The sequence below is a fragment of the Euleptes europaea genome, chromosome 20, assembly GCF_029931775.1.
Source record: "Euleptes europaea isolate rEulEur1 chromosome 20, rEulEur1.hap1, whole genome shotgun sequence".
Lineage (NCBI taxonomy): Eukaryota > Metazoa > Chordata > Lepidosauria > Squamata > Sphaerodactylidae > Euleptes > Euleptes europaea.
Genome location: NC_079331.1, coordinates 7,975,695 through 8,000,321, shown reverse-complemented (window position 1 = coordinate 8,000,321; position 24,627 = coordinate 7,975,695). Strand labels below are relative to the sequence as shown.

At 51.0% G+C, this 24,627-nt stretch overlaps 1 protein-coding gene across 1 annotated transcript in view; it reads left to right on the top strand.

Moving 5' to 3' along the window:
• AP3B2 (adaptor related protein complex 3 subunit beta 2) overlaps positions 1-24,627 on the top strand; it is a 126,141-nt gene that overhangs the window by 19,697 nt on the left and 81,817 nt on the right. The window contains exons 8-28 of the mRNA XM_056865905.1: positions 759-935; positions 1,633-1,730; positions 2,224-2,278; positions 3,327-3,398; positions 4,486-4,548; positions 5,416-5,548; positions 6,411-6,520; positions 6,599-6,775; positions 7,879-8,065; positions 8,675-8,793; positions 9,024-9,083; positions 10,554-10,665; positions 11,405-11,594; positions 12,221-12,404; positions 13,221-13,296; positions 13,904-14,010; positions 14,542-14,773; positions 16,109-16,193; positions 16,596-16,693; positions 22,126-22,264; positions 24,099-24,278. Of these exons, the coding sequence (XP_056721883.1) occupies positions 759-935; positions 1,633-1,730; positions 2,224-2,278; positions 3,327-3,398; positions 4,486-4,548; positions 5,416-5,548; positions 6,411-6,520; positions 6,599-6,775; positions 7,879-8,065; positions 8,675-8,793; positions 9,024-9,083; positions 10,554-10,665; positions 11,405-11,594; positions 12,221-12,404; positions 13,221-13,296; positions 13,904-14,010; positions 14,542-14,773; positions 16,109-16,193; positions 16,596-16,693; positions 22,126-22,264; positions 24,099-24,249 (2,625 nt within the window). The 3' untranslated portion in view covers positions 24,250-24,278. The remainder of the gene's footprint in view (positions 1-758; positions 936-1,632; positions 1,731-2,223; positions 2,279-3,326; positions 3,399-4,485; positions 4,549-5,415; positions 5,549-6,410; positions 6,521-6,598; positions 6,776-7,878; positions 8,066-8,674; positions 8,794-9,023; positions 9,084-10,553; positions 10,666-11,404; positions 11,595-12,220; positions 12,405-13,220; positions 13,297-13,903; positions 14,011-14,541; positions 14,774-16,108; positions 16,194-16,595; positions 16,694-22,125; positions 22,265-24,098; positions 24,279-24,627) is intronic.

The window sequence follows — 24,627 nt, the reverse complement described above, 5'->3', positions numbered from 1 at the left end:
CGTGATATGTTGCCTTTTGGTGCAGGATGGGAAGGGTTCGACATTAAAAGCTGCGAGCATTGTATACATGAAGCAGATTGATGGAGAAGCCTTTGTTTGCCCTCAATGTCCCAACCCTCAATGCCCCTGCCCAGGAGCTGGAGCAGCCAGCCCTCCTTCACTCTTCATTCCCTTTGCGTCTGTAAAAGTGTAGCCCAGTAAGCTGCCCATGCCCTCTGGGGCTTCCTGAACTCTCCCCAGTGGTGTGGTTAAGAGCAGCGATTTGGAGCGGTGGACTCTGGAGAACCGGGTTCGATCCCCATGAGCGGCGGACTCTAATCTGGTGAACTGGATTTGTTTCCCCCACTCCTACACACGAAGCCAGCTGGGTGACCTTGGGCTAGTCACAGCTCTCTTAGAGCTCTCTCAGCCCCACCTACCTCACAGGATGTCTGTTGTGGGGAGGGGGAAGGTGGTTGTAAGCCTGATTCTTCCTTAAGTAGTAGAGAAAGTCAGCATATAAAAACCAACTCTTCTTCTTCTCATATCTTGCAAGAGTTCAGGAATCCCCACTTGGTAATGTGTGTCTTACCATTCTGTCTTTAAAGAATCCCAGGGAATGTGCAGGGAAGGGTGGCAGGTGGACTGTTGGTTAGGGGGAGCTGTCCCCCCCAAATCCCCCTCCCCCTGCCTTCTCATATAGCAAACTGTGGTGCAGAGGACTCTCTCTTGCCCAATCTGTATTTTGTGTGTCCCCCCCTTTCTCTTTGGCTTGGCAGGAGTCCCTTCTGGAAGAGAACGCCGAAAAGGCTTTCTATGGGTCCGAAGAGGAAGACTCCAAGGACGACAAGGCGGAACCGGCGTCGCTGGTGAAACGCAAGCCTTACGTGATGGATCCTGACCACCGCCTGCTCCTGCGGAACACCAAACCCCTGCTGCAGAGCCGCAATGCCGCGGTGAGGCTTCCCCCGTTCTTCCTCCGTGGGGGAACCCCCTCTCGAGGGTCAGGTAGCTTCTCCTGAAACGGGGGGCGGAGGATTGGAAACCCCACCTCCTCCCGATCCGCACAGGGAACCGCAGTGGATTCTCCACCGTGTGATTCAGCATGGCTTTTCTTATGTCCCATCTGAGCTTGCTTTCTTATTGTTGGGACTTTGTGACCCCAGAGTCTTTCCAGCCAGTGTGGCATAGTGGTTAAGAGCTGTGGTTAGGAGCGGTGGACTCTGATCTGGAGAGCCAGGTCGGATTCCCCTCTCCTCCACTTGAGCGGTGGACTCCGATCTGGTGAACCGGGTTTGATTCCCCACTCTTCCACATGAGCAGCGGACACTAATTTGGTGACTTGATTTTAACTGTTTTCTTGTTGAATCTGATTTTATTGTGTCTAATTGATTGTAATGGCCTTTGGCTATACAATAAATCTGTACCTACTAACCATCTCTCACTAATCGGGTGAACTTGGGTGGGTTTCCCCACTCCTACACATAAAGCCAACTGGGTGACCTTGGCCTAGTCACAGTTCTCTTAGAGCTCTCTCAGCCCCACCTGTCTGTTGTGGGGAAGGGAAGGAGATTGTAAGCCAGTTTGATTCTCCTTTCAGTAGAGAAAATCGAGGTATAAAAACCAACTCTTCTTCTTCCTTTCTCTTGGCAGGTTGTTATGTCTGTGGCACAGCTGTATTTCCATTTAGCACCCAAAGCCGAGGTTGGGGTCATCGCGAAGGCCTTAGTTCGCCTCCTCAGGAGCCACAGGTATCGCGATCTCTCCCCTCCCCACCCCATCTTTCTCTTTCTTTTCCCAAAAGTATCTGCTTCCCTTGGGAGGTGTCCCAAGAGTGGTGCTGTGCGTCCCTGTTAACGTTCAGGAAGTGGGTTAAACTCTCACCTGTATTCACCACTGGGCGCTGGGCAATCCGGTCCGAGCGTTGGGACGAAAGGCGTGTGCAGGCCTCACGGAGAACGCGTGCCCAGAAGGGCCTTTAGCCCAGCATCCCGTGTCTCCAGACAACCTGCAAGAACGGTGTGTTGCCAACCCCGATACTTTCACTCCAGTATCTGTTAAGCAGAGGTCTGATGTCTCTCTGAGTTTGCAGGTTCCGTTCTTGCCAATTGCAACTAGTAACCGTTGACAGACATGAGCTTATCTGCTGGAAAAAGCTAGCGGTAGTGGCCGTGTCTGGTGGCAGAGAGTTCCCGCAGCGCCGCTGCCTTGTTGACAGCTCCTTGTCTCTCCTTATCTTGGCAGCGAGGTGCAGTACGTGGTGCTCCAGAATGTGGCAACCATGTCTATTAAGCGTAGGGTGAGTATCTGTTTCCTCTTTTTAAAAAAAAGAAAAACGGGGAAGGGGTTCTGTTTTTTTTAGGTGTTTGCAGCATTTTCTCCACGCAACCACCACCTCCACGAGAGAGGTTAGGGGAGACACCGCTTGACTGATCCGGGATCACCTAGCATGCTTCCATGGCAGAGAGAAGATTTATACCTGGGTCTCCCAGTCTGGTGCCATCAAGTCGCAGCCACTTTACGGCAGCCCCGTAGGGCATGGGTGGGAAACTTTTCCCCCCGCCAAGGGCCACTGGGATATTTATAACAGTGTTCGCGGGCCTTACAAAATTATCGACTTAAACATTAGCCGACCAAGCCCCAAGCAGGCAGCTGCCCCAGATGACACACACCCCAGCGCGGGCAATCAGGCAGGCATCCAGCCGGTGGCGCACTCGCCCACCTGGTGGCACAGGAGGGTCTGTTGCACCAGCGTTAGCCATCCAGCTGCACGCCGGAGTTGCTCCTGCTCCATACGGTTGGGGCCGGATTCTACAGCTGGCTCCTGCTACCTCTGCCTGCAGGGATGAAAGGAGCACACGCTGGCTAATAACCCCCCCCCACCATGCATTCTGGCCCTGCTCTCTTTAACCCCTCCATCGTCGCGATTTCCGCCCCCAGCCCTCTTGTAGTACAGAGGGAATATGTTTCTCCCGGGTGGGAAAGGGTTAACACAGTTCCTTGGGCGGTCTTAGCAGCTCCATAGCTAATGACTCTTCTGTAAGGGGGAAAGAAGGTTCCTTTTCTTGGCAAAACAAACACACATCCGCCTTGAATAGAGGTTATTCCTGTCTGCTGGAGGGGGTGGATCACCAGTCTTAGATCCTTCTGAGCTAGAGATCTGCCAGGACCCACGAAGGGCCAGACCAAATGATTTTGCGGGCCTTAAACGGTCCCCGGGCCTGACGTTCCCCACCCCTTCCATAAGGTTTTCAAGGCAAGAGACGTTCAGAGGTGATCAGCCATCACCCGCCTGTGTGTAGCAGCCCTGGACTTCCCAAGGGGAACTGGCTCTTCTGTCTCCACAGGGAATGTTCGAACCCTACCTGAAGAGCTTCTACATCCGATCCACTGACCCCACCCAGATCAAGATCCTCAAGGTGAGCTGTGGATCTCAGTGGGCTTAGAATGGAGTAACTCTGCATAGGGATAAACACATGAAGCTGCCTTCTACTGAATCAGACCCTCGGTCCATCAAAGTCAGTATTGTGTGCTCAGACCAGCAGCCACTCTCCAGGGTCTCAGGCAGGGGTCTTTCACATCACCTACATGCCTGGTCCCTTTAACTGGAGATGCCGGGGATTGAACCTGGGACCTTCTGCTTGCCAAACAGAGGCTCTACCGCTGAGCCACAGCCCCTCCTCCAAATGGGATAGGATTGCTCCCTTGGATTCCTAAGCTTCTCTAAGCCTTGTGACTCTTCCGAACAGGGAAGGTGTGCTAATTTTCCAGCCTCTACCTCTGGGACACACGGAGGGGGTTCCGGGTTCAATCCCTGGCATCTCCCTGCTCCATGTGTGCAAGAGCAGGCACAGCAAGAGGTGGAGGCTAGGATCGGGGCATGGGGAGAAGCAGGTGTTTAACAGCCCCCATATATTTCTTTATTTTAAACATTTCGACACCACCCTTCCACCCGACTTAAGGTCACCAGGGTGGCAAGCCATAAAAACATACTATAAAGACGATTAAAACAGAAAAACAATCTAACCCCTCTGTGGTTATGCAGGGCAGAATTTTGAACATACCATACCCAGACAGGACCTGTCCTTGCTTTCCTGGCTCTATTTGATTCCTTAGCTCCTGCCCTCTTGGAATGCCGCTTTTATGAGGAACTCTGATCACGTTATATCTCTCCCCTTTTAACATATAGATCTAATGCCTCTGTCTCTGACATAATACCTTTTTTTTAATTAAGCGACAGGGATCCTGAGGCTACATTGTCAGTGGCAAAGATTTATTTCAGTCCTTATACCCCTCAAACATTAGATTTACACTGCTCAAGATCTATGGATCAAGGAGCTTCTAAGGGATAAAGGAAAGGAAAGGAATGGCCTCTAAGAGCTGCTATTTGCCTAACTGGGGCCAACATATGAGTACAAATGGCTTCGGGGTCTCTGTCCGTGGGTGCACATGTGCAGTTGTGGTGCCTGGGGAGAATAACCCCCCTCCTTTTCCTTCTCCGGCCAGCTGGAAGTCTTGACCAACCTGGCGAACGAGACCAACATCTCCACCATCCTGCGTGAATTCCAGGTACAGCTTCTCCCATCCATTTTTTAAAAAAAATAGTTTTATTGAAGTATACAGAATATTACAGAATATATCAAGATATACAAAGGAGCATAGTATACAAAAAAGAAAGAAAGTGAAGGGGGGGAAAAGAAAAGAAAAAAGTGAAATACAAAACAGTACAGAAACCGATTTCCAACTCTCCTCATACAGAACAAATATATATTATTTCTTCTGTGAATAACTTTGATTTTATCTGTTTTTACTTTAATTATTATTATTTAGTTAGGAGCCCCGTGGCGCAGAGTGTTAAGCTGCAGTACTGCAGTCAAAAGCTCTGCTCATGACCTGAGTTCGATCCCGACGGAAGTTGGTTTCAGGTAGCCGGCTCAGGGTTGACTCAGCCTTCCATCCTTCCGAGGTCGGTCAAAGGAGTACCCAGCTTGCTGGGGGTAAAGGGAAGATGACTGGGGAAGGCACTAGCAAACCACCCCATAAACAAAGCCTGCCTAGGAAACATCAAGATGTGACGTCTCCCCATGGGTCAGGAATGACCCGGTGCTTGCACAGGGGATCTTTACCTTTAGTTACTTTCATCCTAGCCTACAGTTTCATAAGTTTTGGTTCTAAAACTTAATGTCATTTTTCTACCCCTAAAATACTGATTTATATATATATTGACCATACCTTCCAGTCTGTATCAAAGTCGGAAATCCAGCTATCTTCTATATATTTATTTATTTAATATATGTATTTATTTATCTTCTATATATTTATCTATCTTGGCCAACTCCATAACTTTCTGAGGCCACGGGGGGCAGAGGGCGGCAGGTTTTCGCTCTGCCTTGTCCCGGGCCTACCGCAGAGCTGCTGTGCTTCCTCTCTCGGCAGACCTACATCCGGAGCATGGACAAGGATTTTGTAGCTGCCACCATCCAGGCCATCGGCCGCTGCGCCACCAACATTGGCAAAGTGCGGGACACATGCCTCAACGGACTGGTGCAGCTGCTCTCCAACCGAGACGGTGAGAATCCCGGAAGTGTCGCAGCGGGCCAGCTGGGAGAGGACGGGGCTGGAGGTGTGTGGGAATGGAAGGGACTTTTTGCTGGTGGCTCCCTGTGCAGATTCCCAGTTGGCCATCCTCGTGTGCGTCCACGCAAGGAGGATTCTCCCATTTTGCATTCGCTGCTGCTGCAGAGTATGAGCTTTCGTGAGTCACAGCTTGCTTCTTCGGGAAAGCTCATACCCTGCCAGAAATTTTTGTTAGTCTTTAAGGTACTACTGGATTCTTGCTCTTTTCTACTGCTACGGACAGCTACCCATCATGATCTATCTGCTACTTGAGAGCCAGCATTGTGTAGTGGCTAAGAGCGGTGGTTTGGAGTGGTGGACTCTGTTCTGGAGAACCGGGTTTATTCCCCGCTCCTCCACATGAGCGGCGGAGGCTAATCTGGGGGACTGGACTTCTTACACATGAAGCCAGCTGGGTGACCTTGGCTCAAAGGCAGAGCCTCTGCTTGGCATGCAGAAGTTCCCAGGTTCAATCCCCAGTGTCTCTAGATAAAAAAGAATCAGGCAGTGGGTGATGTGAAAGACCTCTGGCAGCAGCTCTCCCGGGTCTCAGGCAGTCTGAGTAGGCAACGCTAACCTTAGAATCATAGAGCTGGAAGGGGACCACCAGGGTCATCTAGTCCACCCCCCCTGCACAATGCAGGAAATTCACAACTGCCTCTCCCCCCTCACCCCCAGTGACCCCTACTCCATGCCCAGAAGATGGCCAAGATGCCTTGACGGTCTGATTCAGTATCAGGCTGCTTCACGCGTGTCCTCCCCGTGGAGTCAGCCTGTGTGACCTTGCGGTGTTTCCATCTGTCGCTCTTGCTTAGAGCTGGTCGTGGCCGAGTCCGTGGTTGTCATCAAGAAACTCCTCCAGATGCAGCCCGCGCAGCACAGCGAGATCATCAAGCACATGGCAAAGCTGACGGACAACATTCAGGTGAGGGGACGGGGCCAGGTGGAAAGCAGGAACTGGCGGGGCTGGCCAGGCGGTCTCAGAGACGCTCCATGTCCGCAGGTGCCCATGGCCCGGGCGAGCATCTTGTGGCTCATCGGCGAGTATTGCGAGCACGTGCCCAAGATCGCGCCTGACGTGCTGCGCAAGATGGCCAAGTCCTTCACCAGCGAGGAAGACATAGTGAAGCTGCAGGTCATCAACCTGGCAGCCAAGCTGTACCTCACCAACTCCAAGCAGGTGAGGGCTTTCCTGGGGAGGATGGCGCGGGGCGGCTCCAGTGCAGCAGCCAAAGCTCCCTTGTGGCATGCGGCTCCCGTATGCTGGGCACGCGTAGCTATGGTGTGCGGTCTGTAGATTGCATCTCTGGCTTGGGACTGAAAGCATTAAAGGGTGGTAGGCTCATGGTACCTTTCATTGGTACATGAAGATGCCTTGGAGTGTATCAGACTCTTGGTTTATCAAGGGCAGCTTGGTCTACTCTGACTGGGGAGGGGCCGTGGCTCCGTGGGAGAGCATCTGCTTGGCATGCAGAAGGTCCCAGGTTCAATCCCCGGCATCTCCAGTGAAAGGGACTAGGCAAGTAGGTGAGGTGAAAGACCCCCGCCTGACACCCTGGAGAGCCGCTGCTAGTCTGAGTAGACAATACTGATTTTGATGGACCAAGGGTCTGATTCAGTATAAGACAGCTTCATGTGTGTTCATGAGGGGAGAGGTTGTGGCTCAGTTTGTAGAGCATCTGCTTGGCATGTAGAAGGTCCCAGGTTCAATCCCCTGGCATCTCCAGTGAAAGGGACTAGGCAAGTATGTGATGTGAAAGACCACCGCCTGACACCCTGGAGAGCCGCTGCCGGTCTGAGTAAACAATACTGGCTTTGATGGACCAAGGGTCTGATTCAGTATAAGGCAGCTTCATGTGTTCATGTGACTTCGGTGGACCAAGGGTCTGATTCGGTATAAGGCAGCTTCATGGGGACAGGCCATGGCTCAGTGGGAGAGCATCTGCTTGGCATGCCGAAGATCTCAGGTTCAGTCCCCGGCATCTCCAGTTAAAGGGACCAGGCAAGTGGGTGAGGTGAAAGACCTCTGCCTGAGACCCTGGAGAGCCGCTGCCAGTCTGAGTAGACAATATTGATGGGCCAAGGGTCTGATTCATATAAGGCAGCTTCATGTGAACATGCCTTACAGTTAGAAGATTCAACTCCATTGTCTCATCATCCATTGCCATAGCATGCCGTTCGAAGTTGCGGCAGTCTTGGCGCCAGGCATGGGAGATGCTCTGGCCGGGTTGCCAAATGCCTAATCAGTGTCCGGCTTTTGTGTTTTTGACATCTCCGCCACAGAGCAAGCTGCTGACCCAGTACGTGCTTAACCTGGCCAAGTATGACCAGAACTACGACATCCGGGACCGCGCCCGCTTTATCCGCCAGCTGATCGTGCCCACCGAGAAGAGCGGGGCCCTCAGCAAGTATGCCAAGAAGCTCTTCCTGGCACAGAAACCTGCCCCCATCTTGGAGTCCTCTTTCAAAGGTACCAGAGACAAGGGGAGGGGTGGAGCTGAGTAGTAGAGCATCTGCTCGGCGTGCAGAAGGTTCCAGGTTCACTCCCTGGCATCTCCAGTTAAAGGGACCAGGTGATGTGAAAGACCTCCGCCTGAGACCCTGGAGAGCGGCTGCTGGTCTGAGTAGACAATACTGACTTTGATGGACCAAGGGTCTGACTCAGTAGAAGACAGCTTCATGTGTGTACCCACTTCTGCGTGCTAGATGTAGCAGCTCAGGCATGTTGGTTTTGGTGGGGGGTTTTTATATGCCTACTTTCTCTACCCCTGAAGGATGAATCTAACCGGCTCACAATCACCTTCTCTTCCCCTCCCCACAACAGGCACCTTGTGAGGTAGGTGGGGCTGAGAGAACTCTAAGAGAGCTGTGACTAGCCCAAGGCCACCCAGCTGGCTTCATGCGTAGGAGTGGGGGAAACCAACCCGGTTCACCAGATTAGCCTCCGCCACTCATGTGGAGGAGTGGGGAATCGAACCTGGTTCTGGCCTGGGCGCGTCCCTGGAGTTCTCGCAACGGAAAACCAGATATCGACGCGGCTGATGCCAAGATGTCACTGCTGACTTTGCGTTCCTCCTAGATCGCGACCATTTCCAGCTGGGCTCCCTTTCCCATCTCCTCAATGCCAAGGCCGTGGGCTACCAGGAACTCCCCGACTGGCCCAACGAAGCGCCGGACCCGTCTGTGCGCAATGTGGAGGTATCTGCTTGTTATCTGCCTGCATGCCGTGGGTAGGGACAGCCCCGACGCCTGACCTGCAGGCCCATAATTTTTCGGGAAGGGGCTGGCTTGACCAGGTCCTCCCCATAACCTGTTGTGGCATGAATTCCTGGCCACCGTGGCTTCCCTAGCGTGCTTTGCTTGCCCTATCCGGGGGGAGCGAAGGCTGTTGGTTCTCATGGAAGATGTCCCTTCCCCATTCCTTTCAGGAAGAGTCATTTGGTCCCGTGGAAAGCCACATTGGGTTGCTGGGGAAGCCGAAAGAGGTGGCGCTTGCGTGTGAAGTGATGTGCTTCCTTTTCCTGTTGCGGTGTGATTTTATCTCTTTTTCCGGCCCCTGCCCTCCCACGCATTGCGTGTGGTCCTATCTGACTTGAGTTTGAGGTGCATGTTATTTCAAACTATGTTGGAGTCTGTGGAACTCACAGCCACTGCGGTGCTGCGGGTCATATCTGACCAGGACTGGGGAGATCAGCATTCAAATTCTGACTTAGTTATTAAGCTTGGGACAAGGGGTCTCGGGCAAGTCGCTTGGCCTAACCTTCCTCGCTGGGTTGGTGGGAGATTAAAATAATATAACCTCCTAACACTCCGCTTTGAGTGGCAGAAAGAAACGGTACATAGCGTTAGATTTATATCCATTAGGTTTTTATCTCACACATTCTCTAAGGGGTTCTGGACAGTAGACGGGGTCCCCACAGACTTATTTTCACAACAGCCCTGTGAGGGAGGTTAGGCTGAACGGCACTGTTCCAAGGCCACTCAGTGAACTTCAGGGCAGGGGTTTGAACCCAGGTCTCCTGAGTCACGGTCCCACATTCTTACCGCTACACCACACTGGCTGTCCGTTCGTGTGTGTTTGCATGCCCATCTGAGCAGATTTCAGGAGCATCGAAGACTGAATGAGCCTTGCTCGACAGGTGTGATTCCTGTCCAGGCATCCTGCCCCGCACAGAGATGTGCGGCCTCTTGCAAAGCTGGATTCCAAAAATCTTCATTCCCTTTCTGCCCCGCACAAGACCCAGAAGGACCAGAACCAACAGGTTGAAATTAAATCAAAAGAGTTTCTGTCTAGACATTAGGAAGAATTTTCTAACTGTTAGAGCGGTTCCTCAGTGGAAGAGGCTTCCTCGGGAGGTGGCGAGCTCTCCTTCCCTGGAGGTTTTTAAGCAGAGTCTGCTAGATGGCCATCTGTCAGCAATGCTGATTCTATGACCTTAGACAGATGATGAGAAGGAGGGCATCTTGGCCATCTTCTGGTCATGGAGTAGGGGGTCACTGGGGGTGTGTGGGGAGGAGGTCGTTGTGAATTTCCTGCAATGTGCAGGGGGTTGGACTAAATTACTCTGGTGGTCCCTTCCAACTCTATGATTCTATGATAAGACTATATTCCTGCACATGTTTTGCCTCCGTGTAGGAAAACTGTGCCCCCCAAAGCGCAACAAACACCTGTATGCATATTTTTATTTTATTTTGTGTACACACAGACACCACTTGAAACAAACCGTACACATTGCGTGTTAGGGTTTGTGTGATTTCCCCCACTCCAACCCACCCCCTGCACAAAAGCGAATATCCATGCAGGGAATCCGTTTAGTGTCAAGCGGATGCTGGTCAGTCCTTTCTCTGGGCTGTCCTCTCCTGCCCTGCCTCTTTTTGCACGCGGGGCAGTTTGCACGCTTTCCAGGTTCCTTGCATTAAAACGCTTGCCTGTAATTAACTGCCTTTGATCCGACCAGGTCCCGGAATGGACCAAGTGTACCAGCCGTGAGAAGAGGAAGGAGAAGGCGGAGAAACCATTCTATTCCGACTCTGAGGGGGAGTCTGGCCCAACGGAGTCGGCCGACAGCGGTGAGGATGCAGCCTGGAGAGTTTTCACTGGGGCCTGATTTGAAAATGACCAAGGGGGTTAGAGCAACGGCCCTGTGAGGAGCAGTTGAAACGCTTAGGGCTGTTTAGCGTGGAAAGAAGGCGGCTAAGGGGAGACATGACAGAGGTCTATAAAATTATGCATGGTTTGGAGAGAGTGGACAGGGAGAAGCTTTTCTCCCTCTCTCGTAATACTAGAACACGGGGTCATCTGCTGAAGCTGGAGGGGGAGAGATTCCAAATGGATAAAAGGAACTATTTCTTCACACAACGCAGAGTTAAACTGTGGAACTCCCTCCCCCAAGATGTGGTGATGGCTGCCAACTTGGAAGGCTTTAAGAGGGGAGTGGGCATGTTCATGGAGGGAAGGGCTATCCATGGCTACTAGTCAAAATGGATACTAGTCATGATGCATCCCTATTCTCTCCAGGATCAGAGGAGCAGGCCTATTATCTTAGGTGCTGTGGAACACAGGCAGGATGGTGCTGCTGCCGTTGTCTTGCTTGGGGGCTTCCTAGAGGCACCTGGTTGGCCACTGTGTGAACAGACTGCTGGACTGGATGGGCCTTGGTCTGATCCAGCAGGGCTTTTCTTATGTTCTTATGAAACCTGATGCCGGCGAGGCAAAAGAGCATCCCTGTGTGATTTTTTTTCTTTCTTTTTTTGCACTGGCTCCATGTCTTTTTCAAACTTCCTTTCCCCCCTCTCTTTGTTTTGCCAGAGCCTGAATCAGTTAGCAGGTCTCCCACCGAAAGTGGCAGCGAGAGCGGTTCCGGTTCTGGCAGCGAAGACGAGGAGGACGAGGAGGACGAGGATGAAGAAGAGAGCGGGGACCAGTCGGATGAGAAAGGGGAGAAAAAGAAGAAGCGGAAAGAGGCTCCAAGGAAAGCATCGCTGGATAGTGCAGGGAGGTATGCTGAACCAAATGGGTGACATCCTCAGGTTGGGAGATTGCTGCCAGTAGCCACCTTTGCAGGTGCTTGAAAGGAAAAGAAGAAGAGTTGGTTTTATTATGCTGACTTTCTCTACCACTTAAGGGAGACTCAAACTGGCTTACGATCACCTTCCCTCCCCCTCCCCACAACAGACACCCTGTGAGGTAGGTGGGGCCGAGAGAGCTCTAAGAGGGCGGTGACTTGCCCAAGGTCACCCAGCTGGCTTCGTGTGTAGGAGGGGGGAAACAAACCCAGTTCCCCAGATCAGCCTCCGCCACTCATGTCGAGGAGTGGGGAATCAAACCCGGTTCTCCGGATCAGAGCCCACTGCTCCAAACCACCGCTCTTAACCACTACACCACGCTGGGTTTGCATCCTCTCTTTGGGGAAAGAGGGGCTGTGTGACATTGGTTTCCAGAGGGGAGGATTTGTTTCTTACGTGGCCGTCAGGAGAGGGTGCCAAGTCCAGAGGAATAACAAAATGGCAGCCGATGGGCATGCATTTGCAAATCATCAAAATGCCCTTCTCAGCTGGCACTCTGTTTAGAAGTGGGAGGTTCCAGAGAATTGCGCTAAGCTTTGATCTTCTCTTTCGTCCCCAGCGAGGAGGACCAGAGGGGCAAGAAGAAGCCGCAGCTGCGTGAAAGGAAGGGGGACTCAGGATCCTCATCAGAGGAGGAGGAGGAGGAGGAGGGCAGCGTGACAGAGAGCAGCTCCTCGGAGTCAGATTCTGGCTCCGAAGCAGAGGAATCCCACTCGGAAGTGGAGGTCAAGAAGAAAAGGACGGTGAGCATCCGGGAAGGAAGAGGGTCATGGATACTGGGAGCTGCGGATCCCTGTGGCACCAGCAGGTTTTTCTTCTCTGGCCTCAAAGGTCTTGGAAATATGTATCAAGCATCCTGCCTGCTGAGTTCACCTGTTAGTAGCTCAAACCGTGCTTGTGTTTGCTACGGCAGGGCTCTTTTCCCTTTGCATTGAAAGCGATTTTTGCATGTTTTTCTCTCTTTATCACAAGCAAGTATTCTTGTGCCGGTATTGCCAGTGAGGGAGCTTGATCTCCATTTGTTCATAAACAAACGAGCCAGGAGGTCTTTAGGCTTCTTCGCTCCTTCCAGCTGGGAACTGAAGACTTCCTGTGAGGTCCCAATGAGGCAGAATGACAGACGGTGTTCCCTGTAAATCAGGGTTCTAAACCCCAGTTCGTAGGCAAGAGAACAATCCACAGTTTGTCATTTTGCTTAGTCTGCTTGTTGACGCAAATTCCTGTTTCTTCTAAATGAGGAAGTCTTTGATCTCCAAGCACATGTGAGGGAGGGGAGAGGGAACAAGTGATCCTGAGGGCTTCCCGGACGCTTCTCAACAAGGAAAAACTGAGGTTTGTTCAGAATGTCTGAACGCAGCCAGCAGCTTCCACGCATGGCCAAACCGAGATTTGGCCCCGGGTCTTCCAGCTCCACTTTTAATCACTCTGCTGCGTCAGCTCTGAAGCCCCGAGTGACCCAAACGTTCCCCTCCAAGCTCTTCGCCCAGCAAGGAGTGGTAGGTTTGGTGGCTCCCTATAAGTGGACTCCTGCTTTCCTGACCATTTCTCCTCTCTTCCAGCCTCCCAGCAGCAAGCCTGCCCCGAAGCCGCAGAAGAAAGGGACCAAGGAGATCTCTCTGCTTGACCTAGATGACTGTATGTGCATCCCACCAAAACCTTTGCGAATATGTTCTTCTTGCTATCTTGGCCTTTGCCTTAACTGTTTTGGGGCTGTTCCTTCCTCTTTGCCTAACAAACATAGTGATGCTCCCTTGAGCAAAAACACATAGTACTCCTGCTGAGTACTGTGGTGTGTTTACCACCCTCCAAGGAGATCACCTGCTGCATCTCTGGGTGAGTTGCTGTTCTGTGTTCTGATTGAGAAGAGGCTTGGCCATGCAGAGATGGAGCAAGTCACGCCTTCTGCGGATGGCATGCATCAGGTGCAGTTGAGAACAGCTTGTCTGTCCTGATGGACCACACGTGCCCAGCCTGGCCAGAACCTTTTATTCTTTATCATACTTATTTTGCTTGGGACGCCGGCGGTTTCCTTCAGCGACACTGGCATACCGCAATCTGGTTTACCGGCTCCCATGGAGCAGCTGATCTGTCCATGGTGCTGGAGGACTATCCTCTTGTTGCTGGCCGGTCAGCTAATTTCTACGGTTTTTCCTTTTCCACCCTACGCTTCCTATGCTGCCTCGGTTCCCTGATCAGGCTCTCGAAGTTCATTAACTCATTTCCTGCTTCCTCTGCCCTACAGTCACCCCTCCGCCCTCGCAACCGGTCCTATCCAGCCCCATCGTCTCCACCAGCCTGGTGACTGACCTAGAGGGACTCACGCTGACCGATACTACTTTGGCTCCAACCGTAAGTGTGCTCCATTCCTCATGTTGCTACGGCCTCAAGGGACACTCTAGGATTTAGGAGCTTGGTGTCTTGTGAATGTTGAAAGCTTTGCAATGCTGGAGATTTTCCGTGAATGGAAAATAACCCCATTGGGTGTGCTGTCCATGTTCCAAAGTGACTCATGGGAGATCCTGGCTAATAATAATAATAATAATATTTATTTATTTGCAGCTTATTATGCCAGATAAAACAGAAACTAACCTTACAAGGAATAGATTTACAAACCAAGACTATAAAATTAAGACTCAGCTAACTGTACGTTTTCACAATTAGATCGAGGGGATATGCTAAACCACCCTAACAGCTGTTTTCTTAGAAATTTAGGGAGGAGGAGTCATTCTTCTCCTCCTCCCCCAAACTATTGTAGGGGTTAACGCCTTCCATTGACTCTTCCGGGACTCCCTTTCCTACCTGTCTCTTTCCATTACCCTGTCGATTTTGGTGTAGCCTGTCCATGTCTCCCTGATCTCCCTTCTCCTCTTGCCGGAGCAGATGATCAGCCCCGGATTCGGCGCGGTGAAGACCTACGAGCTGCTGCACCGAATGACCGGGGAGGGACTCTCCGTCGAGTATCACTTCAGCCGTCAGCCTTTCACGGCCGACGGCCGGATGGTGGCCGTCCAGATCCTGATCTCCAACAACACGGCCACCGAGGTGAAGAACGTCCGCATTAATGAGCCGAAGCTCCTCTCGGGCATGCGCGTCCAGGAGTTCAAGGAAATCGGTAGGGCTCTTGTGGGGTTGTCTGACTCGGTATTTGGGGGTTTAGTTATCCTGGTTGCCCTTCTAAAGCGGCACGTGCCATTCTCTTAGTTTAGCCAGCTTGCATTACACTAAGGCCTCTTCGCAGATCAGCATTGGCCCCTTCTGCGTGGGAACAATACTATTTAGGACTACTATCCCTCAACCAGTGCAGCAAACCTAGCTGGTACGGGAGAATCAAGTGTCTCTTCTCCTAGGGCAGTAATTCACGTCTATTGTTGATCTATTATTGATCTACTAAACTCGATTCCCCCGTTGGACACAGATACAATGTCTTTATTATCAACCAAATTATTCTAACACTAATTGTTAATTCATATCTATTGTTGATCTAACTACCAATCATTACACACGTACTCTGTATTGTATTACAAACTTCTACATGTTCTGCATTACAGTTTAACATTTTATCTCAGTGCCCTTTAAAAAGCCAATGAATTAAAACCGCTTGAATATCTTTCACATAGAAGTTTCCACCTCAACTTAAAATCATCTGTCGATCTCTTTTTTTTTTTTTTTTTACCAAACACGTCAGTTTTGGCATCAAAGCAAAACCGAATAGCTTATTAATCCATTCAGTCACGTCCAGAGGCTAAGTCTTCTGGCTCTGTTGCACCAAATTGGGACAGCTCAGGAACTGGACCTTTGTCGGTTTTAATTGTTTATTTAATCTTGGAGTTGGAAGGAACCGTAAGGGTCATCTAGTCCAACCCCCTGCCAATGCAGAAACTACAACTCTAATATCCCCAACAAGTAGGTATCCAGTTGATACTTACAAACCACCAATGTCAAAGAATCCACTACCTCACGAGGGAGACTGTTGCCATGTTGCGCACCCCTCACCGTCAGGAAGTTCTTCCTCAAATTTAGCCGAAACCTCCTTTGTTGGAGTTTATATCCGTTAGTCCATTATGGCAACTCCTGGTCTGCTTGAAACTCCTGATTTTTTTAAAAAAAATTAACCTTACCTTTCCTTCAAGGACCTCAGCATACATGGGTCTCTGTCTTACCCACACAACAATCCTGTGAGGTAGGTTAGGCTAAAAGGAAAAAAGAGAACAATGGGCCCACCTTCACCTACTGAGCTTTGTGGCTGCCCAAGGATTTGAACCTGGGCTGCCCAGATCCTCATCAGGCACTCTTAACCACTACGCTGCAGTGCCCTTGTGCAGTGTTGAATGCCGGCTGGGGGGCATGGCCTTAATGTACTTTGGATCCTCCTGCTACAAGGGGACCGTGTGAGGTGCAGCTGTTTTTTCGTGAAGATGTGCTCAGGGCCTTTCTCTTGCGTTTGCAGAATCCCTCCCTCCTGGAGAGACCGTCAACGTAGTGATGGGCATAGACTTCTGTGATTCGACCCAGGCAGCCAGTTTCCAGTTATGGTGAGTACTTGTCCTTCCAACAGCAAAAAAGGGGCAGACCCAACCCAAAACTGAAATGGAAGCCTACGTGGTTAAAGGTGACGCTATAAAAAGGAATTTTAAAGACTGCATTTGGCGTCCTGCAGCGTTTGTGACTTGTACGGCCTAGAAGCCTGTTCTGTTTTTAATGTAATTTTTAGCGCCCTGCTGGATTAAAGATATATTTTGTTTAATTCCTTTTTGTAGTGAGTACCTGTCCTTGCCAACTTTGCAGGGAGCCCAGAGCAGCTTGCCTCCCCGCTACGGTGGGAAGAGGAGGCAGAACACAGCAGGAGCTATGCCCTGATTTTGCTGCTTTATGCTGGTACCAGAATTGCACAAGCAGCAGCATTTTTAGCAGTCCTCTCTTCTCTCTCTCTCCAGCACGCACACACGCCAGTTTTACGTGTCCATCCAACCTCCAGTGGGGGAACTGATGGCCCCTGTCTTCATGAGCGAAAACGAGTTCAAGAAGGAACAAGGTAAGGGGCAGGGGGGCACCCCTCTTCTCCCACCCCACCGTTGTTCAGTCAGATGGGGGGGGGGGGCAGTCTTTGACAGAGAAGCGCCAAAGCCGGGACTCGGGGGAAGATACCACGTCTCACAACATTGCTGCGGTGGCCTAATCCGAGCAAGGGACGCCCACCCCGTGACCTCACTTCTTGCCATCCCTTCGGGAAGGTTTGGGTTGGGGCCCTTTCCCCACTGCGGCTGGCTGGCGAGAGAATTAGCAGAAAGGTTCCCGTGAGGAGGAGTCTCCTTCCCGGTCTGGCCGTGGCTGTGGGGAGAGTGCCCCCCTCAGGCTGTGCCAGGAGCTGGTGCTCACTGTGTGTCTTGTTTTCCTCGGCTGCCTGGTGCATTCTCGCTTTTTGTTTTGTTTTTTCCCCCCTTTAGAGCAACTGTTAAGGATGGGTTTGGGTAAGTGCCAGCGCAGGTAGCTACTCCCCTGCGGATGCTGCCTGCTCCTCCTAGCCCTAGCGCTGCTTCCACTGGGTGGCGACCCCTTTTCTAACTGTAGTAGTAGCACTGCTTCTGCCCTGGGGGTCTCTCCTCTCGCCTAGCGACTGAACCACTAGCTTTGCTTCCACCGCAGGGACACACAAAAACCCCTTCCTCCTCACCCCTACTGTTAGCACCACTTCCGCTCTGGGCACGCCTGGTTCCCTCCTGCTGCTGGTTTGATCCATTGCCTTTGGGCTTATCCTGCCCTGGACCGGTAGGCCAGGAATGGGGTGCCATTTTTTAAAGTCAGGAAAACATGTGATTTGCCATAAATCTTGCAAGTTGGTTGTGTACAAGGAGAAGAGGGAGCTCATGAGACTCAAGATTCCCCCCACATCTTGCTAACAAGATACTGGCACTGAGTCAAAGGTGGTCCAGAGCGAAGATTCCAGGTTTTCATTATTGTATGGGCATTCCAGTTTCCTAAAAAGCCTTTGTAGTATGACTGGGAAGGGCAGCCATGAAGAAGCTAGAAAAGATTCTGAAGTGTAAAGATGTGTCACTGGCCACCAAGATTAAGTTAGTTCATGCCATCGTATTCTCTATTACTATGTATGGGTGTGAAAGCTGGACATTGAAGAAAGCTGATAGGAAGAAAGTAGATTCCTTTGAAACGCGGTGTTGGAGGAGAGGGTGGACTGCCAAAAAAACTAATCAGTGGGTTATAGATCAAATCAAGCCTGATCTGACCCTGGAAGCTAAAATGACTAAACTGAGGCTATTGTATTTTGGTCACATTATGACAAGACGAGAGTCACTAGAAAAGACAGTCATGCTAGGAAACGTTGAGGGCAGCAGGAAAAGAGGACGACACAACAAGAGATGGATTGACTCAATAAAGGAAGCCATGGCCCTCAGTTTGCAAGATCTGAGCAAGGCTGTCAAAGATAGGACATTTTGGAGGACATTGATTCATAGGGTCGCCGTGAGTCGGAGGTGACTTGATGGCACTTAACACACACAGTATGTGTTAGCTGTAGTATAGCGGTACTAGACATTGCGGTGTCAACTTGCTATTTTATTTTATTCATTTATTATGTTTTCATCCTGCCCTTTCGTCCTGGGAGCGGAGGGTGTGTTTTTCAAGGACATTTGTTGTCTCATTAAAAATGCTAACAAAGCAGGGATCCTGGTTTCATGAGCGGAGGTTGAAGGGTTAAACGCCCTCTCCTTTCCCTGCATGGCCCCAAGGCAGGTTGAGGCCCTACAAGCAAACAAGACACATGATCTTCCTTCTTTCCTCTTGTCGGTTTGAGCCCTCAGATTATTTTTTTGGGGCCTCGTGCCCGTGCAGGAACAATTGTGGGGGATGAACCCATGCCAGTGGGTAATGGGGTACCCATGCCAGAGCTGCAGAACTGGGCAAGGATCCTGCCTTGGTGGGCTAGTGCTCTGGCAGTTGTGGCATTTGTTTCCAGGGGAATTCCGTCCGCTGGCCAAGTATCCGGGAACGGCAAAGGGCCCAGCCCTTTCCTTTTGATAGTGGCTGTTCCCCAAGTTATAGGGTAGAGGATTGCTACATGGGAGTGGGGACAGCTATCAAAACAAAGTGGTACAAAGGATTCCAAATGAGCAAGAAGGCAGCGGGGCCACCACCAAGGGCATTCGTCATTCTTATCTCCGCAGTGATAACAAATACAAGCGGAAGATCCAGATTCAGCAGGTCCTGGTTATCCCTTAGACAGGCCTTGACTCAGACTCTCTCTAATTTGGGGTAAGGCAGGAGGGTTCCACTAGTTGCAACAGTTAAGAAGCTAGCTTTGCTACAGAACTCAGGGTGCAATATGGCCCGGGCTTACATTGGAGCGACAGGTGGGTGCCCGAGCTTCATCAGCACAGTTTGGCGACGAGGAGGAAATGCCGACTGTGTGGAAGGGACACAGGTGCTGGCCCCCTGACCTGCCTCCGAATTTCTGGACCTGTTTACCTCCGCAGGAGTCGCATGCACTTACTTGCATGGATGTTCCTGGGCTGCCAGAGAGGCATCCGGGGTAGGGGGTTGGACCTGCTCTTGTGCCCCCTTGTACCTTCCCCTGAACCTCCCCACCCCTCTTTACCTTGGCAGAGCACCTGGCACTCCTCGGCTGCTTTCTGGAACACCACACTTTTCTGCATGGTCCGGCTAGGCAGCCTCCTGGCATGTTTGGCCTTGAGCTTCCAAGCACCCCCCCTCCCCCAACACACCCAGCCCCACTCTTCCTCCAAAGAGAAGAAGGCTCGTTGGATAACGAACCCATGGCCAGCTTGTTTGAGATGCCCGTTCCGGTGGCTTGTAGTCATCAAAGTGGGCGGGAAGAGATAATTGTAGGCGTGTTTTGTTTGGTGGGGGGTCCTGCCGCTTAGGATTTTAGGATGCACTTTCTGCACCCAGCACTTTCAGGTCGGCGGCTTTGCCCCCATAGACAGGGCCGGCGTCAGCATACCCTGAGATGGGGCAGCTGCTGAGGCCTTCTGGGGGGGCACATATTGTCACCCCCACACACCCAGATACTTGCTAGCACTCCGCCACCCGTGCTCCCAGATGCTTTCATTGCTTGTGCCATTGGGGAAGGGGCTGCAGGCACTGTGAGCATTGGGGGTGGGTGGGAGGGCTTGCAAGCGAGCAGGAGGACACGCAGGCCCATGGGAGGCATCTGGAAGAGGGTGTGTGTGAGAGGAGGGCCTGGGGTGAGCAGAGGAGGGGACGAGGGCACCGTGAACTCTCTGCCCAGGGGCCCTCAGCACCGGACCTGGCCCTGCTCTGTAGATGTTTGCGTCCCACTTTGATGCCCTTTTGTGCCTTGAGACCGCCCCTGCTTTTATGCCAGTGTGATGTAGTGGTTAAGAGTGGTGGTTTGGAGTGGTGGACTCTGATCTGGAGAACCAGGTTCGATTCCCCACTCCTCCACATGAGCGACGGAGGCTAATCTGGAGAACTGGATTCATTTCCCCGCTCCTACACATGAAGCCAGCTGGGTGACCTTGGGCTAGTCACAGCTCTCTAAGAGCTCTCTCAGTCCCACCTACCTCACAGGGTGTCTGTGGTAGGGAGGGGAAGGGAAGGTGATTGTGAGCCGGTTTGAGACTCCCTTAACTGGTAGAGAAAGTCGTCATATAAAAACCAACTCTTCTTCTTCTTATGCATTGCTGAGCAGTATTACAACGGAGGCTCGTTTGAGTTCTGCAAATAACCATGGCTGAGAGACTGTAGGGCTGAAGGGCCATATGAAGATGTTCAGCAGGGTCCGTCACTCCCCTTTGCTGCCCCTCTGTATGTAAACTGGAATCTGCTCGGGCAGACCCCCCCCCCGCCCCACTCGTGCCATATTAGAGTGACGGCGATACAAGCCAATTGCTGCTATGCAAAAACGCAAATCCAATCTCTGGACTGTATCACCGGAAGACTCGGAGCTGAAATCCCGGATCGAGGTTTTGTGGGTTTGGTCCTCGCTCTAGCCGCGGTCAGTGAACAGTTAGCTGCAGGGTGGGTGGAAGAGAGATTGTGGGCTTACCGGTGGACCCTTTAGTGGTTGCCACGACTTTTGCAAGGGATGATGGGCTGGATTAGCTCAGTCGCAGCTGGCATTCTTAGGACTGCTCGAGACCCAAATAACGCTTCTATGAGGTTCTGAGTATGTAGTTCTGCTTGGTAGACGTGGGCAAAACCCCAAAATCAGACCACCCTAGATGTAATTATGATCCCAGTCCAATCAGAAGGGTTTCCATCCTATTCCCTTATTTCCACTGTGAGGGATCATGCAGAAAGGTTGAAGGAGCTGGGTATGTTTAGCCCGGAGAGGCGACTGAGAGATGATATGATAACCATTTTCAAGTACTTACATATAGAGGAGGGTGCCGAGTTGTTTTCTGTTGCCCCAGAAGGTCGGACCAGAGCCAACGGGTTGAAATTAAATCAAAAGAGTTTCCATGTAAACATTACGAAGAACTTTCTAACAGTCAGAGCAGTTCCTTAGTGGAAGTGGCTTCCTCGGGAGGTGGTGAGCTCTCCTTCCCTGCTGGTTTTAGAGCAGAGGCTGGATGGCCATCTGTCAGCAATGCTGATTCCATGACCTTAGACAGATCATGAGAGGGAGGGCATCTTGGCCATCTTCTGGGCATGGAGTAGGGGTCACTGGGTGTGGGGGGGGAGGTAGTTGTGAATTTCCTGCATTGTGCAGGGGGTTGGACTAGATGACCCTGGTGGTCCCTTCCAGCTCTGTGATTCTACCTGGACAGAATTCAGGCAGGAAATGGCCTCAACGTTGGGCAAACGCAGATCGCTTTCTAAGGTGCCAGGGGTCGGGGTCCCACAGGGCCTAGCCAGGATGGCCGCTTACGCGGCCATCCTGGCTAGGACTTTAAAAAAAAACATTTTGCATGTGTTCAAGATGGTAGTGATATATAAATAGGGTGGTTCAAATACGGGGAAACAGAAGTCACAGCAACTGTGGTCTCCCTAGGCTCCACCAGGCGTGGAAAGGAAGAGGCGGCGACTATAAAATGTCTTATTTAGATTAATTGTTGTCCCTTGGTGCTGAGATTGCTTTAGGTGTTTGTAAGCTGCCACTTTCTCATTGGGGCCGGACAAGAAATGTGTAGGCAGGGATTTCCCAGGTGAATTTGCAGAGCTAAGTAAGTTATTATTTTTTTAAATCTCCAAATCTCAGGAATCTGGTGAAGAGGTGGGGAAAAAATATTGCAGGTTTCTAAGCTGACAGCACCACGTTTTGTTTTTAAAGAGCCTGGGAATTTCAGCCTGGCACATAGAGACCAAAGGTTTCAGCTGGCAGATTTGCTGCCCGTCCAGGATGGGACGCGTGCCAGGAGGCAGTGCATCTCCCACATCCCATCCTGCCCCACCCGCGCGCTGTCCTAGCAATGGGGTTTGCCTTTGCCCAGCAAATGAATACTGATTCTCTCTTCTGCCATGCAGGAAAGCTGACTGGCATGAGCGAGATCACAGAGAAGCTGACCCTGCCCGAAAAATGCCAGAGTGACCACGTGATTGTGCAGCAGGTGACGGCTGCCGCCAACGTTAGCCGTGTGCCCTGCGGGTCAGACAAGGAATACCGGTGAGGAGGTGGATCTGATGGGCCAAAACGTTGCCTCTTTTCCCATAATACCATCCATGCTGTTTTGGGGCCTTGCCAGTCTCCTCTGCTATTGGCTAAGCCCTGGTCTCCTCTGATATTGGCTAAGCCCTGATCTTCTCTGCTACTGGCTAAGACTTGATCTCCTCTGCTACTGGCTAAGCCCTGATCTCCTCTGCTATTGGCTAAGCCCTGGTCTCCTCTGCTATTGGCTAAGCCCTGATCTCCTCTGCTAATGGCTGAGATCCAGAGAGACATTGGCCTTAGATGTGCAGAGATTCGATGGATGGGATGGATGGATAGATGGATGGATAGATGGATAGATAGATAATTAAGAAAATCTTTTCGATGGATGGATGGATGGATGGATGGATGGATGGATGGATGGATGGATGGATGGATGGATGGATGGATGGATAATTACGGCATTAGCCAGATAAGATACAAACCTTGATTACATGATAAAATAATCCCTCTGTACAAAATACAGATAAAATTATATCAATTAAAATTAACCTTATTAACACTAATGAACTTTTCTGAGCGGATTTTAATTGCTGCAGAGCAGTACTTGGCTACCTGCAAATAACACTGAGAGTCTCCCTCCCATAAGAGGAATTTCATTTTCTCTTCCTCCGGACTGGATTCCATTGTGTAATTCCCAGCTTACTTCTAGGTTGTGTTGGTATAACAGTGCAATGCATACTTCAAACAGCCAGAACTCATCAATATGTGGTATGCAGGGTATGCAGATGGGCTGATTTGAATCACCAGCCTACCTCATTGGGTCTACTTCCCTTTTAATGTATGACTTGAAAGTCCCGCAGCATCTACATTCCTACTATTTCAAAAACTGCCAACGCAGCATGTCCTTATTTTTGAATTCTAGTGCCGAAATATCCTAGTGTTAAGCCATGTTGGCCTTTTGCTTTTCCTCATTGGAAATGAATACGGAACAAGACTGGGAGGATGGGGATGTTAACTATTTACTGTCTTGGGTGTTAAGCCAGGTTGGCATTTTGCTTTTTCCAGCTGGAAATCAATTTGGGGGAAGGGTAGGGATATCATTCCTAACCTCTTTGGGTATAGCAGAGTAAGGATGCCATGTCTGGAAGAACTTTGTCTACCCGTTACATACAATCATGTTGCAATCGTTGAATGGAGCATGGGCAGTGGGGTGGGCAGAGGATTGTGAAGGGCGCCCTTAACTTAAATTATCCACGCTCATCACATCTGTGTGGCTGTTTCCAGAGAGTCAGCATGGTGTAGTGGTTAAGAGCGGTGGTTTGGAGCGGCAGACTCTAATCTGGAGAACCGGGTTTGATTCCCCACTCCTCCACATGAAGCCAGCTAGGTGACCTTGGGCTAGTCACAGTTCTCTCTCTCAGCCCCACCTACCTCACAGGGTATCTGTTGTGGGAAGGGAAGGTGATTGTAAGCCGGTTTATTCTTCCTTAAATTAGGAAGAATTTTGGATATTAGGAAGAATTTTCTAACAGAGTGGTTCCTCAGTGGAACAGGCTTCCTCGGGAGGTGGTGAGCTCTCCTTCCCTGGAGGTTTTTAAGCAGAGACTAGATGGCCATCTGTCAGCAATGCTGATTCTATGACCTTAGGCAGGTCATGAGAGGGAGGGCACCTTGGCCATCTTCTGGGCATGGAGTATGGGTCACTAGGGCTATGGGGGGTAGTTGTGAATTTCCTGCATTGTGCAGGGGGTTGGACTAGATGACCCTGGTGGTCCCTTCCAACTCTATGATTCTATAAGTGGTAGAGAAAGTCGGCATATAAAAACCAACTCTTCTTCTCTCTGGGTAGATTTGCTGCTAAGACGGTTAGCAGCGGAAGCCTCATCCTCATTACCCTGGAGAAGAAAGCAGGAAACGCTGCGCACCTGACCATCAACAGCGAGAAGATGTTGATTGGCACTATGCTGGTGAAGGACATAATCCACTCCTTGACGCAGTGACCTGGGTAGCTTCTCTCTCTAGCCGTGGCCACGCCCAGCATCCCACCCTCCTTCCTTTTCTGTCCCCGGCCAGCCCTTGACTCGGCCCCCCTGCATCCCTGCCCACAACTTGCCTTTCTCTGTTGTTATGTCCCTGTGTAAAGTACAGGTAGAGTCTAAGGGAGGGGAACGGTGCGCCATAGATCATGGGAAGCAGACATTGGGATAAATAATGGGAATTAGCACAGCGGCAAACAGAAGGTTTTTTTTGGGGGGGGTGCTGAAGATTCTTACGGTTCTGGTACCTTTGCTGCATAGGGGGTCCGTTCCGTTCCTCTAGTTTCTGTTTTGTGGCTGTATTTATTATGGACGGAGACGTGTCAATAAAATTCTTCCTGC